At 38.8% G+C, this 18679-nt stretch overlaps 1 protein-coding gene across 1 annotated transcript in view; it reads right to left on the minus strand.

The window, feature by feature from the left end:
* Positions 1-401: 401 nt before the first annotated feature.
* LOC133516065 (uncharacterized) overlaps positions 402-18679 on the minus strand; it is a 33295-nt gene continuing 15017 nt past the window's right edge. The window contains exons 5-11 of the mRNA XM_061848780.1: positions 16330-16522; positions 15940-16011; positions 14328-14449; positions 9392-9535; positions 7162-7269; positions 1041-1133; positions 402-958 (exon numbers count right to left, since the gene is read on the minus strand). Coding sequence (XP_061704764.1) covers positions 758-958; positions 1041-1133; positions 7162-7269; positions 9392-9535; positions 14328-14449; positions 15940-16011; positions 16330-16522 — 933 coding nt within the window. The 3' untranslated portion in view covers positions 402-757. The remainder of the gene's footprint in view (positions 959-1040; positions 1134-7161; positions 7270-9391; positions 9536-14327; positions 14450-15939; positions 16012-16329; positions 16523-18679) is intronic.

Raw genomic sequence — 18679 nt, forward strand, 5'->3', positions numbered from 1 at the left:
TATACGATAATACGATCAGGAATACACTGTTAAAATCTTTCGGGTTCCTCGTGAGCGCCTTGTATGTATATTTTGGGCATGTATTATTCCCATATAAATATACAAGTAGCTTTAAATGTGTACCTTTCTAAAACAATCTCTGTTTCTAATGCACACAGCAGGTTTATATACCTAGCGCTTCTGTTGATGTTATTTTGTATCCGAGGATGTCACCGCCGAGTTTTTTACGCTGCTTAATATCTTGTCCTGTATAGCAGTTTAATTTATTCATATGAACATTTAACCTTAGCTTGCATTGAAAATACACTGAATAATAAGATAATAACATTCGGCAGCGCAAGCGAGATTTTTTGTCTCAATTTTAGTGTCTTTATCTTATACAAGCATCGATAAAAACTAACTGGCTTTTAAATAAACTTATTATTTTCACATACTTATTCAAAATTTAAGAATGTCGGCGAGTTTGAAATGCTTGTACACAATGTTCGAAACAGTTGAAATGGCAGCAGCGCAAGTGCGGCTCCGCCGGAGGCGCCGGTCAAGGGTCGCGCTGGCCCAGCGGGCTCGGCTGCTCGACGTGGTACCGCCTAGAGTTTTCCGTGTCCTGTATGGTTATATACAGCGCATCCGTCTTGAAGAAATCTATCGCTTGGTAGCAAGTGGAGTCCACCGGAGACGGGGGTATACCGTGTACGAATTCCATTTGGGTTCGAGGTCGTCGTCGCGATTGCGGAGCGGGCGGAGGGAAGGCCGCGGGTCAGTGCCCGTGTTGGCCCACCGGGCTGAGGTGTTGGGTGTGGTTGCTCCGCGAGGCCTCGGCGTCCTGCATGGTAATGTTGAACGCCTCCGTCTTCAGGAAGTCTACGGTTTTGTAACAGCTGTCCGCGTCCGCGTCCACCTCGGACAGGGATTTTCCATGCGCTATGTCAATTTTGTTTTTCGGCAGCTGTTGTTGCGGCTGAAAACATGATTTGATTGTATTGAATATTTGGTTCTACAAACACTAAGACGAAGAAAACTTATTCGTTAGTAAATAATACCTTATTTGATGAGGGTTTTGAGGTCTGAAGGTCCAAATCTAAATACTGCAACGTGTCCGCCCTCACTTCTTCGGGATGGAATTGCGTTAGAGGCTGTAATAAGAAACATTTTATTGTAGTAGGTATATGTTCTAGCATATATTATAGTAACAAATCCTACCTATAGTACACATATGTCATTAATCTCTGTTGAAAATACTTGTGCGATTCTGAAGGATATTTGGCTTACGTCTTGGGCGTGCAATGGAATGCAATAACTAGAGAATAATACATTAATATCCACTTACAGCCCCCATAATTAAGACATAAAAACTTTTCCAAAAAAAGTAAACCGACTTCAAAAAGGATAAAAACACGAGCGATTGAGCGTGGGCTCAACGCGCTCCTACCGCGCCCGCAATATCTTTACTACACTTAATGCTCACTCAGCACGAGGAGGCTGACATGTTTGCCGGAAAATTTGCCCAATTATGTCGTATTGCCAAACAGTTCCTTAATAATTTGAATGAATCATGATTTGTTTTATTAGTATTTCTTTATTTATCTTTATTTAGTTTTTTTTTGTGATCTATAAATAATTGTAATTTTTTATTTGACTATTTCTCTTTCTGACATATTTTCTGTTTATGTATAATTAATAATTTAGCGTGTAAGTGCTTTGGTGTAATGACATACTGTGAACGTACATTGTATTTAAGTAAATAAAAAAATCCTTTTTTAAGTATATCCACCTGCGGCCCACCATACAAAAAAGTGCTATTTGAATTTGAAATAAATAGTGTAGGGAATAAGATTGAGTTTATTTTGTTTTAAAATGAAATGAAACAAAAGAAATGCAACTCTGTTTCAAGTGTAATAGTTATTTACGATACAAGTGCAGAAAATAGGGAATTCGCAACGAGTAGTGATAAATTAAAACACGATCGAAGGGAGTGTTTTAAATCGACACGTTTTACAGTACAGTCACGAGCTTTAATTTGGGACCCATTTCCATTAAATGTTGTTAGAACATTCATAATGCAATAAGGTCGAAACTTCAGTTCGATAGTGTTGAAATGTCAAGTTAAGACATTTAAATGCCTTATCGAATCAACCCTTGAAATGATAACCTCTTTGCAAAAAGCTATTACCGGTTTTCTAATTACGAACATGTGTCAGTGTCAGTCCAGAAAATTATTTTGATACTGTTTAAAGTGACCTTGTCACAAAATATAATTTAGCAAATTATTGATTTGCACAAACAAGGAGTAGGCATTCACGAGATATCACGGCAAATAAATGTGACAAGAAACACAGTTCGCCGTTGGGTCCGGCGTCACGGGAACGAGGGAAATCTTATTGACTTACAGCGAAACAACCATCGCCCGCATGTTATAACGCAAGAGCAGAGCCGCCTGATGCAAAGGCAATACATTTTCATTTTCGGGAAACGTTTGAAGTCCACCCTTCAACAGTTAGAAGGCATCTACACGCTAAGGGACTGCATCATAGACGGCCTGCAAAAAAAATTGCTTTGACGGACAACCATAAAGCTGCTCGACTTATTTTCGCACATCAATATCTAAATTTTGATTGGATGACTACAGCTTTCATCGATGAAAAGACTTCTATCTTCCCAAACGGGCAGACTACATTTGTGGCGGACTGACAAGACGCGATACATGGAAGACCACGTCATAGCTAACAACGCGTCTGGTCGCATTACAGCTAACATGTGTGGCTGGATTAGTTCAGGAGGCATTGGAGAACTTGTAAATTTACCACCCAGAGCCACTGATCAGGATTATGTCGATTTATTGGACGAGAGTGTGCTTCTGACATTGCGATTATATTATCCACAAGAAGTTGCTAGAATAAATTTTGTTCAAGATAACGCAACCATTCATACTGCAAGAATCGTTAGAAATTGGTTCAAAAATAACAGAGCGAATTTCAATGTTATTCCGTGGCCTGCAAAGTGTGCCGATTTAAACCCAATTGAAAATTTATGGGGCTTAATGGTCTAAAAATTGTCAAATCGAAATAAGAGCTAGAGAAGCACTTATACATAGATCACTGCCGTGTGGCAGTCTGGGAAGAATGGCAAGAGGCCTGACGGAATGACGCTGGTGCCTTGGAGTATGGGTCGGCCACTTGTCTAGAACGCTACCTGCGTGGATACCCTGGCGCCGTCCCATATTCCAGGCACCAAAGTTGGCGTTGGTGCGGCTGCATCCTCGGCCGAAAGCCTCAAACGTCGCAAGTATGTCACACTAGGTAGTAGCTATGTATATTTGCGGCCTGGGGCCGTGTGGGGCCTAGCGCGCGTCGCCTCTATGAGGAGCTTTCAAAGCCTCTTATAGAGTCTTCTGGTGACCAGACGGCTAGCCAATATTTTGCCCAGCGGGTCAGCATTGCCATCCAACGGGGCAATGCGGCCAACCTTCTGGGCACCCTACCGAGCGACTTCGACGTAGGCCAATTTTTTTATTTATAAGTTTTAATAGAAGTGATTTTATTGTTTTACTTGTTTTTTGTTGTGCCAATAAATAATATCTACAATTTTTTTTGTGAGTTAATAAGACAGCAGAACAGCAGCGGTATGATGGTCGCATTTTTATCACCTGTCATGTCATCCATCACTTTCGCACTTACATACTTGCTAGAAGGTGACAGACATGACAAATGATAAAGAGCCGACCATCTTAGCCCTACAGTAGTATCACCTTCGCGTGTTACCGCACCTTCGGCCGCGTACGCAACCGGGGCTTCGTACGCAACTGGGGCTTCGTACGCAACTGGGGCTTCGTAACCAGATGCGATCGAGAACTATTTCTGCCTTGTACGATACCGGTTGAGATCAAAAACTAAGTTCTTCTTATTCGTTACCAGCTACGATCGAACATTTTTCGTTTTTCTACGAAACCACACGCACCCAGCACGCTTCGCAGGCAGGGTGACTACCAACTAGGCTATGGAAGCCCCCAAATAAATAATATAAAGATAAAATCTTAACCTGTGCATTTTTTGGAAACTATTGATTGAGCTAAACTTGGTCGCCCATATTTATATTGAAACCTTTACATTGAGTAATATGACTAATGACTGGCCACTTAAACATTACTTCAACTCTAATCGAATTACTCTAGATAATGTCATTTTATTGTTACCTGTCATTGGTTTTATTCGTGTTTCTGCAAATAATCAACGTGCTGTGCAATAAAAATGAATGACATAAACGCCGAAGTTGCATTGACATGATGCTGTAGCATAATATTTTAATGTAAATTATTGGCAACGTTTTCTTGAAAACGGATAACACAGCTTTAAGCGGGGTCATATGTTTCAAAGGAAGTCAACAGGCCTTGCTCATAACATTACTATTGTTGTTGTCATTTAGATATTCTGTTTGTCACCATTGTGAATTTACAATCTGTCACTAATAATATAATATCTGAAAGAAAATTTAAAAAACGGTGCAGAAGAAGAAGACGCCATAAATGGTAGCATATCCTTTAAGAAGAGCGGTTGCACTTAAGAATAATTGCCTTTGCAACGGATGCTTCGAACTTGTTTTACACCAGCCTTCCAATTTTCACAAGGCGATGTTGAATCTGTGTACCAAACACATAGACTCAAAAGAGTGGGCTGATGTTATCGCTACCGAATAAATTACTATGCACAGTGTTTTATTTTGCCTCAAATTTGACAACCACTGTTTATCTTACAATAGGTACTATTTTGTCGGGTGACAAGCAAAAGTCACTAAGTACACTTTTAGACGAAACCATTTTTTTTGGATACAATGTTATATTTTCTCACCTTTTTGCCAAAGACAAACTCATTAATCTCAAAAGAACAATTTAAAACCAACTTACGTTTCATAAAAAATCATTAAATACTTGCGCTACAATAACACTCTGCAGCAAAAACTCACCGCTGCATTTAATGAATTTTACCTGACTCTGGTTCTCACTTTTTTGGCAGTTGATGATATTTCAATATTCTTTATCTTTTTACCCACGACGGAACGGAGATGGTATATGCGTTTGGGGTGAGAGGATGTTTGTGCAAACCAATGTTGCCATTTTTCTTAAAAACTACTAGTCCAATTTTGATGCGGTTTTCAGTGATGGGTTCGGGTTTGATTGGTGCATAAGTTTTTGGCAAAAATAATCTTATTTTGGCACAAGCTTTTATCGTTGACTGTACTTTTCTTTCACAGGCAACCAATACTCATCGAGACAATTGTAACAACCCCAAAAACAGTTATATTATTTTATCACAGAGCTCTCATGACCACCTACTGTCCCCATCATCAATATTGCATTGTCATCCGATTTACATATGAATGCCAAATTTCAGCTTATTCTAAAATCGGGAAGTGGGTCAAATTTAGCGTCCAAAATTTGACCGACACAAACATACATGCGAGGGTGAATTGAAAAGTTTTGAGCCTGAGGTTGATAATGAAATTGAAAACAAATAATATAACTGGCAAGTAAAACTTTCATATCTTTTGTTTTTCTTCTGTCACAATTGCAAATTTTGTGATCGAATTACTAAAAGAGGTTCGCGATTTCCTTTAGAATGGATAAAATTGAACACCATTCTATCATAAAGTACTTACAAAAATGGGCTTAACGCCAAAGCAAATTTTTGAAGATATGTGCCAGACTTAAGGAGAATACACTCCATCATATGGCACTGTAAAACGATGGGTAGCAGATTTAAAACGCGGCAGAGAAGCAGTTGAGGGTGAACCTAGGTGTGGTAGACCAATAACGGCTTCTACTGAAGAAAATATAAATAAAGTACTAGATATGATTATGAATCACAGGCGGTTAAGTTACAGAGATAGCGGAGACAATTGGCAATTCTGATAAACAACATAATCACCAAGGATCTTGGATTTTCTAAGGTTTCTGCTAGGTGGGTACCTAGACTGCTTTCAGCTGAAAATAAATGCACCAACCATACAGTGTCACAGGATTGTTTGGATCTGTTTCAATCCGACCCACAAGTTGGGGGCCATTTTATTAGAGAAGAAATTAATGGCTTCATTTTTTTGAGATTGCAAAGGGGTTATCATGGTTGATTATCTTGAAACTTGCTAAATACTATTGCACCCTCTTACAACGTCTGCATGAATAAATTAAAACAAAAAGACCTGGTATGATATGTAAAAAAGTGTTATTCCACCAAGGCAATGCTCCTCTCCACTGCAGCCAAATCTATCGCACAAATACATAACTGTGGGTTTGAATTTTTGCCACATCCACCCTATTCGCCGGACAAGGAATAAAGAAGTTAGAAACAAGGTGGCAAAAGGGTATTATAGATCGTTTTGGAGACTATGTAAAGAAAATATTTGCTGGAAGGATCCCTGGCCACGCCAGCCTCAACGACGTCATCCGAAGGGTCCTTGTCAGTGCAAAGGTACCAGCGGTCCTCGAGCCCAACGGTCTGGCCAGGGTCGATGGCAAGAACCCTGACGGAATGACGCTGGTGCCTTGGAGTATGGGTCAGCCACTTGTATGGGACGCAACCTGCGTAGATACCCTGGCGCCGTCCCATATTCCAGGCACCAAGGTTGGCGCTGGTGCGGTTGCATCCTCGGCCGAAACCATTACCCTTCTTGGTTAGTCAAGTAAAAATGTATGGCGTTATTCAAATGTATAAAATAAACTTTATATGACTGTTGAAAAGTTATTATAGATCTTTCCCATCACGGAACAATGGTGCTCCGGACCTTTGGGAGGCGTGCGCGGAGCCGAAGCCAACACGTAGAGTCCCTTTTGAAACTTTAATGAAATGTAAGGGGTACACCTAGCGGATGTTGCCCTTGCCCGTGTCATGGGACGCACGCAGAGGCAGCACCCGCCAGGGTGCAAGGACTATTTGAGGGTTGATGGAATCTAAAATGAACTGGGCTATTGGGTGAAAGCGATGGACTAAATACTGGGCTATGGGATAAAAAACCGGACGCCTGCCTAATAAAACGGTATTCAATTTTATTTCCGGCAGACGGTGACTCGCCCCCACAAGATGGGCCCCCACAAAAAGCGACATCTAGGATGGCTCAAGGGCAACACCTTATTATAGATTATTATTAAGTTGTATGAATAAGGGGATAAGTCACCTGTCCTGAGAAGCTGTTGAGGTGGCTTATGCTATGGCTGGAATGGCGCGGCTTCAACGCACGGTCTACTGCCGGTGGCAAAGACTTCACATTGCAATACTGCATTGACTGAAACAATAACAAATTACATCAAGTACAGCAGATTCATTTATAGTGAAGGGTCATCTGAATTAGATACAGCAAATATGTCTTACATGCATCTTTTTTTAATTTTTAAACGGAGTGGCTAGTAACTTTGTCAAAACCGATATTTTTGACACAGATTCACTGGTCATTGTCACTGGATGACAAAAATAAAGTTCGTAAGATCTCTTTATTTTTTCTGTTGAGTGCGTGTACCGTCAAAGAGAATTTGAAATAGAGGTGGATTGTCAAAGAAAACTTTGTAGCCACAATAAATTTACTGCCATCTTTCGACATATGATTAATTATTATTATTCGGGCAGCTAAAATATTAAACAGGAACTTTCATAGGGCATATAATAATATAATTTGGTAGTATATTAATATTGTAGAGCATAAAAATATATATAAGCTCCAAAGGCAGCAAATTCAAGCTTAAAAAAATGAATAGGATGCTTGAAATGATAATTTGGCGACTAAATAATAAATTACCACCTATTATTGTAAAGCGTATGACTTTTAATATTCGTTGTCATATAGTTGTTTACACCTAAATAAAATAAAATTATAAAAGTGATGTTTGTACACACTTTAACATTCCGTTATTATTCCGTAAACATTATCTTAACCACAACATAATCAAACACCTTAAGTTTTCTACCCATAGGTTCGATTTTTATACGACCACAATAACTTATTTCTGGTCGTCGATAAGATTTCGTATATCAAATCATAATTGCCTTCTTTTCATGTTCGGGCTCCCACTCAACTATAAGATTCATTTCGATACGCTGTAGTCAACTGTACAAAAAAAAATTACCAATCACGTGCCGCCGCGCTCCCATAGATAAAACTAAGCGGACGCGGGCGGGAGTCGTGCGTTTATGTCTACTGAGATACTTATCAACTTTCATTAATTATTTAGGTTTCATATAAAAAAAAGTATTATTTTAGATGACTCGTAGAAAAAGTATTGTATACAATAGTGATATAATCAAGCTTTTCAATCTCGTACCTTACTTCAAGCTTCGTTGCCTAAACACGGTACTCGACTGAAAAGATCTCTATTATATGACTATTGTATAAAATACTATTTAAGGACCCTTTTATATTAAAATGATAGTTCAGGTAATGATGGTCGATATACAAATTTTAATTGTGGATTTACTTTAATTTGCTATCTGAATATTTTAAAAGAACTTCATTTTTAAATTAAGAGATAAGCGTTTTCTTTTTAAAATGTGCTTCACAAATAGTCTCCAATATAATAATTTAGTTTCCAAATAAATAATTAATACTTGCCTTAAAATAAACAAACGCTGTAACGGCATTAAAATAATGCTCATATTGAAATATTTTAATGATTCGCTTTTGTCGCCAAACTATTAATATTAGTACCTATTTGTATTTTGTGAAGCTACTGAAATCCGAGTAATTAGTTGACCGGTTAAATACGTGCCTAATACTTTTAAACACCATTTGAATTTGATCCTTATTTTTTCACTAAGTGTGTTAAATTTGTTAAATATCAAAAAGTGGCGCCATCTAATAGATCAAAGGCCAAAGGTATGGCGCATTGTTTCGAGCGATGGCGCCACAACCTTTAGCCGATGCCCAGTGAGATAGCGATAACAATTTTGACAAATCTTGCATGTTAGTTTGTATCGAACGATACGGAAATAGGTCCTCGACACTAGTTTGTCTCTGAATTAAAAAAAAACTAGGAATGCATGACATGCGTTAAAAAAGTTTTCATTTACCGCCGTTTGAAGTACAGTTTAACTTTTAATGAGTTTGTAAATACTGAAGCAAAAGTTTCGTGTAAAATGAGCGATAAAGATATTTCGAAGACGCCACCTCATATCCGCGAGTTCCGCCATAGAGCAACTATGCCCTTATGTCGGCTGTAATATGAGGTTATTTTATACCTTACTGCTTTGTAATAAGGCGAAAAGTGTAAACATATTCTTGACGTCGACTGTACAAAACGAACGGCAGTACCTATGTAGTTATCTTAATGCATAGGCCACGAAACTTACGTTCCGTGGCCGTCGGGTAAGACGAGTAACATGCTTCATCTAGTAAGAGGTTTGTGACGGCAAGTTACCGGGTGTCCGGGCGAGAGATCCTCGTCGTCGTCGTCGGTGCCGAGCGCGGCGGGCGCGGTCAGCGCGACGGGCGCGAGGAAGCGGCCGGGCGAGCGCCGCCGCGCCGCAGTTGCCCCACTCGCCACTCCCAACGTGCACTGCATCTGTTATGATACATAGGCTTCAAGTAATATGAAACACATTTTTATATGTCCTTTACAGTACATATGGGGCTACTTTATAGCACTAGTGCGAGAAGTAGCATATTACGTTACTGTGTCTAACATTTAAAGGGCCATATGTACTGTAAAACGTTGTACGATACATGTGCGAATAGGTAATTCGCAACTCGTGTCGATTTAAAACATTCCCTTCGGTCGTGTTTTAATTTATCGCCACTCGTTTCGAATTTCCTATTTTTCGCACTTGTATCGTAATGTACTATTTTAGGGTTCCGTAGTCAACTAGGAACCCTTATAGTTTCGCCATGTCCGCCTGTCTGTCTGTCTGTCTGCATGTCGGTCTGTCTGTCCGAGGCTTTGCTCCGTGGTCGTTAGTGCTAGAATGCTGAAATTTGGCATGGATATATAAATCAATAAAGCCGACAAAGTCGTACAATAAAATCTAAAATTTTTTTTTTTTTTAGGGTACCTACACGTAAAGTGGGGGTGAAATTTTTTGGTGATTGGTAGTCTCATGTACCTAGCGGTTTTGATGCGGCCTGACATTGCTTTTAGTGTAGGGTATCTGAGCCAGTTTCATAACTGTAATGGTAGAGAACACTGGGCTCATGCCAAACGCGTTTTGCGTTATCTTAAGAAAACAAAACACTATTGGCTCAGGTTGACGCTGACTGGGGCAGTAATGTTCTTGATAGGAGGTCTTATTCAGGATTTTGTTTCACTTTGTCTTGGAGTGTAGTTTCATGAGCAGTTGGGAGTCAGAATATATTAAATATATCTGAATGCATTAAAGAAGCTTTGTATTTAAGGTCATTGTACCATGAAATTACAAAAAAGATTTCATTCATTACAATTAATTTACAATGACAACCAAAGTGCCCTGAAGTTATTGGCCAACCCTGTTTTTCACAATATGTCTAAAAATACGTTGACATACGTTACCACTTTAGTAGATAGTACAGTCAGCATCAATAGTAGCGGATGAAACAACGCGCCAAAAGTATCTGACATCCCGGATAACTTTTCCAAAGGTAGATAAATTTCTAAAATTCACGTTCAAAACTATGTATATCTTTTACGGTCTTAGTTGTTCTATATTAAAGACATCACTTTTTGTTAATCCGTTACAGAATGGTAGATACTTATGAAACGTTATTTGATCCGCTACTTTTGATGCTGACTGTACCTGGGCGGCCGAGCGTTGCTCGGTTATAACTATTTATAGTAATATGGTGGTGTATAGGTGATAATCTTAACTACATTTTTTTTACTAAATTAAACTTGTCTAAAACAATAAAAATTAAATATATATTATACATAAACTTGAACATATATAAAAAAAAAACAAAAGTTAGTCACCGGGCCAGATTCGAACCCGTAACACTCGTTTCTAGCAGTCCGCGTCTTAACCCGCTGGGCCAGACGGACAGTGGCCGGCAACACGAAATTAGCGACCATATTCTGCGTCGAAAGAAAAATGCATGAAAACTCGAAAACACGCGTTTTCCCAAACATAAGACTAATCTAGATCGATTGTATACCCCCAAAAAGCGGCCAAGTGCGAGTCGGACTCGCCCATGAAGGGTTCCGTACCATTTATGACGCATTAAAAAAAAGTACTTACTAGATCTGGTTCAAACCAATTTTCGTTGGGAGTTTGCATGGTAATGTATATCATATTTTTTTTTTTTGATTTTTCATTCTGTTATTTTAGAAGTTACAGGGCGGGGGACACACATTTTTTCACTTTGGAAGTGTCTCTCGCGCAAACTATTCAGTTTAGAAAAAAATATATTAGAAACCTAAATATCATTTTTGAAGACCTATCCCTAGATACGCCACACGTATGGGTTTGATGAAAAAAAATTTTTTTTTTTAATTTTTATGACGTATTAAAAAAAAACTACTTACTAGATCTCGTTCGAACCAATTTTCGGTGGAAGTTTGCATGGCAATGTATATCATATATTTTTTTTAGATTTTTCATTCTGTTATTTTAGAAGTTACGAGGGGGGGGGGACACACTTTTTACCACTTTGGAAGTGTGTCTCGCGCAAACTATTCAGTTTAGAAAAATATGATATTAGAAACCTCAATATCATTTTTAAAGACCTATCCATAGATACCCCACACGTATGGGTTTGATGAAAAAAGATTTTTTGAGTTTCAGTTCTAAGTATGGGGAACCCCCAAAATTTATTGTTTTTTTTTTTCTATTTTTGTGTAAACATCATAATGCGGTTCATAGAATACATCTACTTATCAAGTTTGAACAGTATAGCTTTTATAGTTTCGGAAAAAAGTGGCTGTGACAGAATCGGACAGACAGACGGACATGACGAATCTATAAGGGTTCCGTTTTTTGCCATTTGGCTACGGAACCCTAAAAACCCCCATATACCAAATTTCAGCGAAATTGTTAGAGCCGTTTTCGAGATCACAGAAATATATATATATATATATATATATATATATACAAGAATTGCTCGTTTAAAGGTATAAGATATTATTGCTAAAGGTGTGGTAGAAACAAAATACTTAGCGCCAGCTGAGATACGAGTCTAGGGTTTGTCAAGCACTTTAGATTTCTTGATAAGTTAGGACTTGTGCCTATGTAGTATAGGCTAATAGGTATGTTTAGTTCTGTTTAAAGCTGTTTTTTTGATGCTGATGAAGCTGATGGCTATGCTTAGATATAGTGGCGGTGTAATTTTTGATATCAAGCCGCGCCATCAACAGTATTTGTTTAAATATGGAACTGTGATGTTCCTAATATGTTTTTGATATGATTTGCTGTCATGTCATTCTGTCACACAATATGTCTTTGGTTAAAATGCACATATTTTAATCAGAATACTACAATTTTAATATTAAGTAAAGTTAGAAAAAAAAAGAAAAAAAAATGCCGTACTCTATTTAGCCTGCAATCTTACTTTCTTTTTGATGTCGTTCATAAAGGTTTGGATTTGGACGAAAATATTTAATATATTTAGTATTATTTTTTTGTTGAGAGTGACAACAAATACAATTTATTTAAAAACACAACATAATACATATAAAACTTAAAATCTAAATCTAAAAATAAATAAAAGTAATCTTAAAATAAATAATTAAAAACTATCCCCCTGCGGCATGGTGCCGTAGATGCTGGCAGCATTTCCTCGTTGTATCGCAATACTTATTCTCTGTGCGAGGAAGCTGCCAGCTCTACGATCACCGGTAGCGTCTGCTATTTTTTTGGATAATACCTTGAATAGTGTAGATGCATTCGGACCCCACGGGCCAAGGGTCTCGACGCCAAAAGGTACGAAATCGTATTCGGGGCCGAGACCCCTATATTTGATCTTTTGTAATTTTTCGGCCGCCTCTGCCGCCGCGCCGGCTTTTGTAGTTGTGCCGTGGAGATGAGACGGGGCTAGGGTGTCTACACATGTGGCGTCCCACACCAGCACCCGTCCCATCTTCCACGGAATTAGTGACATTCCTTCCGGTCTCTTACCATCGTCTCTTTTTTTTTTTATATATCACAACAAATCACACAAAGAACTTAAAACTAAGATACACCACTAAAACTTGTTAAAAGAAGTTTATGCGTGGTGCAAATGCATCACTCCGCTTAACTGCATGCTTAATGAGTAGTAAGTACAATTAAGAAAGGTGTACTTATTATAGGTAAACAAACGTATAGCAGGTAACATCCGCCATCACACATTCCCGTCCGTTACGTAAGATTCCGTTATGTAATCCGCTAATTACAGACGTCAAGCTATCAACTGATGTATCAAGTTTGAAATTTTTTAGAGCTGCCGATACATAATGGTTTCGGCAAGGCGACCTTCAGGGCAGTTAAGTACATCTTTTTTATGCCCTTGGTTTTGTACCAGTCGTCCAAAAAAATTCAATGTCTCTAAATTAATCCGTCCCAGTTAAACAATTTTAATGTAAAATCATTTTATTTCTATATTTAAATGATACCTATAACTAATGATTGTAATCTACTAAAAAGTTCATATTTATTAGTTATACATATTTATAGGATCCCAGGCTAGACTACTCACTTTTCAATACGGTCCTTAATTACACAAAACCCGTGCCACTAGTACAAACAGAGGGCCTACCGCGAAACACGAAAACATAAAGTTTCTTATCTGCCTCTCTATCACTCTTGCGTATTCGAGCGATAGAGGCAGATAATGAAATTTAGATTTTCGCGTTTCGCAGTACGCCTTGTGTAAACAAACCGCCTTGACGCATCAATGTCATTTTTAGAGTCTGTGCGGAAAAAGTCATAGAATGCATTGGTTCCCGTATATTCCACGACTATTCTCTTTGCGCACAGACTCTATCCGTAACAAATTAATTGTGAAAACTTGTCAAAAAACTGTTCAAGGAATAATATGTATAAGCGTAGAGAAAAAAAGTAAGCATAGAGTGCTCACTCCATACATCAGCTTTCTTACCAAAACGCTTATTATTTTCGTTTTCGTAGTAGCGGTACTGATAAATCCGCTACTTGACGACGAAAATAATAATCGTTTTGGTAAAAAAACTAATGTATGGAGTGGAGCACTCTATGCCTACTTATTTCTCTATGGTATAAGTTACTCTATGGTTTAAGTGCTAGTGCTACACTCTGAACGCATTGCAGTCATACTCCCTATAGAAATGCACGAACTACTCTGCAGTTCTTGAACAGTATTGGAATAAGATAACTCTATTATTATTACGTTATAACGAAAATTTTATGTGATTAATAAATCAAGTAACAACTTACAAAAACATTATCGTTAGAATCCATGGGTTCGTTGTATTTTGGTCCAAGGTAGACATCTTTATGCAAGTTATTCTTTGATGTGACTCCTAAGGTCTTAGGTGGCCGAGGCGGCACTGGTGGTCCTGTAAGAAAATAGTGGTTGTTGAATTTAAAATGCTACATTTTTATATAGGGCAATGTGAGACTAGCGGCTAGGCTAGGTTTCTGGCTCGAGCACCTAAGAGATAGGCGCCCAACCAAATACGAGGGTTGCTACTTATATATCCGGAAACAAAAAAACAAACAAACGTACACGGCTGAAAATGGTTTTATTGTTTTTCAAAGTATTCCCCTTGATGATCTATGCACTTTTGCATTTGTGTGAACCAATTTTTGAAGCACTTCTGCCACTCCGCCTGAGGTACCTCCATAACGTGTTGTTTGAATGCGTCGACAGCATCTTCAGCGGTCGAAAATCGTTGACCGCGTAATTTAATTTTTATATTGGGAAATAAATAAAAATCATTGGGTGCCAAGTCAGGACTGTACGGCGGATGACCCGTTAATTCCACATTTTGACCTTCCAAAAATAGAGTTATTTCGCGTGACGTATGACAGCTGGCATTATCATGATGCAGAATGATTCTTCGTCGCTGGTTAGTTTTACGAATTTGTTCAAATATTTCCGGTAAGCAAATGGTCGTGTACCAATCTGAATTAACCGTTTTACGGTTTTCTAGTGGCACTGTAGCTACATGGCCATTAATACCGAAGAAGCAGGCCACCATTTGTTTCAATATACTTTTTGCACGAGTAACTTTCGTAGGGTTCGGCTCATTTTGAAACACCCATACCGTTGATTGTTGCTTCGTTTCGGAATCGTATGCATAGATCCAGGATTCGTCACCTGTATAGATGTTATAAACGGCCTTTGAGTCACCACGGTTATATTTTTTTAACATTTTATTGCACCATTCGACGCGAGCATCTTTTTGCTCCTTAGTTAAGTTGTGCGGTATCCAACGCCAACAATTTTTTTTTTACAGCTAAATGATCATGTAATATGCTATTAATGCTAGTCATAGAAATACCCAGAGTCGCCTCTATCTCGCGGTACGTAACATGTCGGTCGTCCATTATAAGTTTTCGCACAGCCTCAATATTTTGTGGTACAACGACCGATTTCGGGCGATCTGCCTTAACTTCGTCCGTAAGCATACTACGTCATCGATTGAACTCACTAAACCAGTGATACACAGTAGTTTTAGATGGAACTTCATCACCAAAAGTTGAAGTTAGTTGGTCTATGCACTGTTGTTGCGTTAAACCACGCCGAAAATCATAATAAATCATAGCACGAATATTTTCACGAGTGAGTTCCATTCTTGCAGCGAGATAACATTTAAAACCCGTCAAAAACAAAACACTAGCGTTAATAAGAAAGAAAAAATATACCGGCCAGTACTTAAAAAAGGTCCAAATTTTACCATGGAGGTCAAATATACTATTTAAGAAGATTGTAATTCCGGATATATAAATAGCAGCCCTCGTAGTTACGGGCCACGGCCCATATCGCCGATAGAAATGACACCCGTTTAAACACGCCCTAATGTAAATTAAGTAACAAACGTACCATCGTCCGGGATGCCGTTTTTCCTAGGGCCAACCGCCAGTTTTGTAAAAGATTTTGTCACAGACCAGTCTCCTGCAAAAAGACAAATATTTAACATTTAGATTTGATCCATCGACGTGTCAACATTGTTTGTCAAGAATGAAGTGGGAGATGTGTGAATAATACATTGCACATGCGATTCTTCCTTTCTTATGCCCACATCCATAGTAATGAGCATATTTTAATAACCAAGGTTGAACTGCGCACAAACACGTAGTTAACGAAAACACAAGCTGAAGCCAGTTTTCATAAGGAATAAACTCGTTCGTGCAAGCTTTTTTCTTTGTCATCACTTGCTGCAGATCAGACAAGGATACACAAACTTGTAATAATAAATAAATAGTTGTGTACCTATGTTAGAGTGACTAGCGTTGAGGGACTTGCACTCGTCTTCACTGAGGTTGGACTCGTTCTCGGAGAAGTCAGCGTTATGCTGCCGGAGCGGCTGGCTTAGGTACATCTGGTTGCCCCGGCTGTCTCCGGCGAACCCCCGCCTGCTACTCGTCACGATGTTCCGGGGGTCAAACGTAAATGCACGGGAATCCTACAATAAATTAAATACACATTCTACATATATACATTAACGACCGGTCTGACCTAGTGAGTAGTCCTGGGCTCGAATCCCGGTAAGGACATTTATTTGTGTGATGAACACAGATACTTGTTACTGAATCATGGGTGTTTTCTATGTATATGTATAAGTATGTGTTTATCTTAGGTATAAGCGCCGCGCCGCGCTAGCGCGCCGCCGCCGCTGACAAAAACTTCGCGCAGCCGCCGCCGACGCGGCGCCATCGGCGTGACCTATAGGTGCTCTTGGTAGATACTATATACTTACTACTGTCAGAATGGGGAAAGAGACATTTTGTTTAATCAAGGTCGTTAACAGTGTCTTTCCAATTGATTATAGAAATCGAAAAGGTGTTTTAGGTCCGTATAATTTTAATGTGACCTTAGAACTACCATTCTCTATAAAAACGGTCACCCATCCAAGTACTGACCCCGCCTGACGTTGCTTAACTTCGGTGATTGGACGAGAACCTCGAGATTGGAAAGAAATATCTATTTTATTCTGTTTTTTATAATAATTTCAACTGGCGAACTATCACGATTCATGAGATAAAGCCTGGTGACAGACGGACGGACGAACGGACGGACGGATAGCGGAGTCTCAGTAATAGGGCCCTGTTTGACCCTTTGGGTACGGAAGCCTAAAAAAGACAAACATAATGGGCCCTGGAGGGAAAGTGCCTTAAAACCAGCGAACGAAAAAAGCATGGAAGACTAACTTCAATCAAAATATCAGCGTAAAAGTGGCCCCACTATTGTTTCGCAATACTCCTAACGGACCAATTGCAACTCGTCAAAGTTTAGGTCTTGTTTTCTTCGACGAAACTTCGTTCAACCATGATGAGTCAATTTAAACCACCCAAACTACGATTGGTCTATTATAAAATGAGGCGCTGTGATTGGCTGTAGCGTTGTCACTTGAAAATACATGACAATGGAACATACTCTAAGTAGATGTTTTCATGCAATATAGAACATGTTTTAAATGCAATATTTTGTATAATTTATTATTATTTACATTTTTACAGGCTAATTATTTGTTCGTTTGTCACATGTGTTTAAAGGCAATTAAGCTTCCGAGCCAATTAATACATTGTATCGTTCATCTTATAGGCCACCTGCGATGCTTAGGTGGCACAGAAATATGTCAGATAGAAATTAATGTAAATTCGATAGGTCAAAATTGGAAAAAAACCAGCTTGCATTTGGGATTATTAAATTTTGCTGACATGATGAAGACCGATATCTGAGGATCCGAGAAGCCTTTTATTATGAATTTGAAATCAAAATTTAAAAAAAATGCCGCCGGTTAGAAATTTAGAATTTGTCATCCGATCAAGATGAAAATCGATATCTGAGGATCCGAGAGGACCTTTATAACGAATTTTAGGTCAAACATGAAAAAAACGCCCATTATCTTGGATTTCTGTATTTTTCCTCTGATCAAAATGAAAATCGACGATTTGTACGAACGAGGCTAGATCAATCGGTGTAAGATTGTCCCCAAATATTTTTTTTTATTTATACGCTCGATTTTGATCAAATTGTAATTTATTTTTAGGTTTTTTCTTTACTATATTTAGTATGTATATTAAATTTAATTATTTATCATTGGCAAATACCTTCTGCATCCGTGATTTAAATAACATTAGGTAGATATGTGGCAATGTGTGTGCGTGTTGATGTGGTTTTCTTATTGTAATGGAATTTAAACTTGTAGTCGAGTCATGTCGTGTCCAGATGAATCAAAAGTAATAAGTAGTTATATTATTACTACCTACGAGCACGTTCATATATGCCTAGGGGTATAGTGGGTCACCTAGCACCCATTATTTGGGGCATCGCTAACCGGTCTACTGAAGACGTTGGTGCCTCACTGACTGCAGATGTTCCCACACTCTCGCCAGTGGCTCCAAGAAGCTGTAGTGCATGCAGCGGCCACACCCCGGTAAACTGCGTCAGTTCGCGGGCTAAACTGGTGAGGGGAACCTGCCCATGGTAGGACTTACAGCGAAAACCTCTCGCTCTAAATGCATAAGCTTACTCCGACGGGAAAGGCAGATCAAAGTAGATATACAGTCGAGTTTGGTGGACCCGGCGGGATAACAAGGCAAGGTGGATGACCTAGGGC

The sequence above is a fragment of the Cydia pomonella genome, chromosome 1, assembly GCF_033807575.1.
Source record: "Cydia pomonella isolate Wapato2018A chromosome 1, ilCydPomo1, whole genome shotgun sequence".
In the NCBI taxonomy this organism is placed as follows: Eukaryota; Metazoa; Arthropoda; class Insecta; order Lepidoptera; family Tortricidae; genus Cydia; species Cydia pomonella.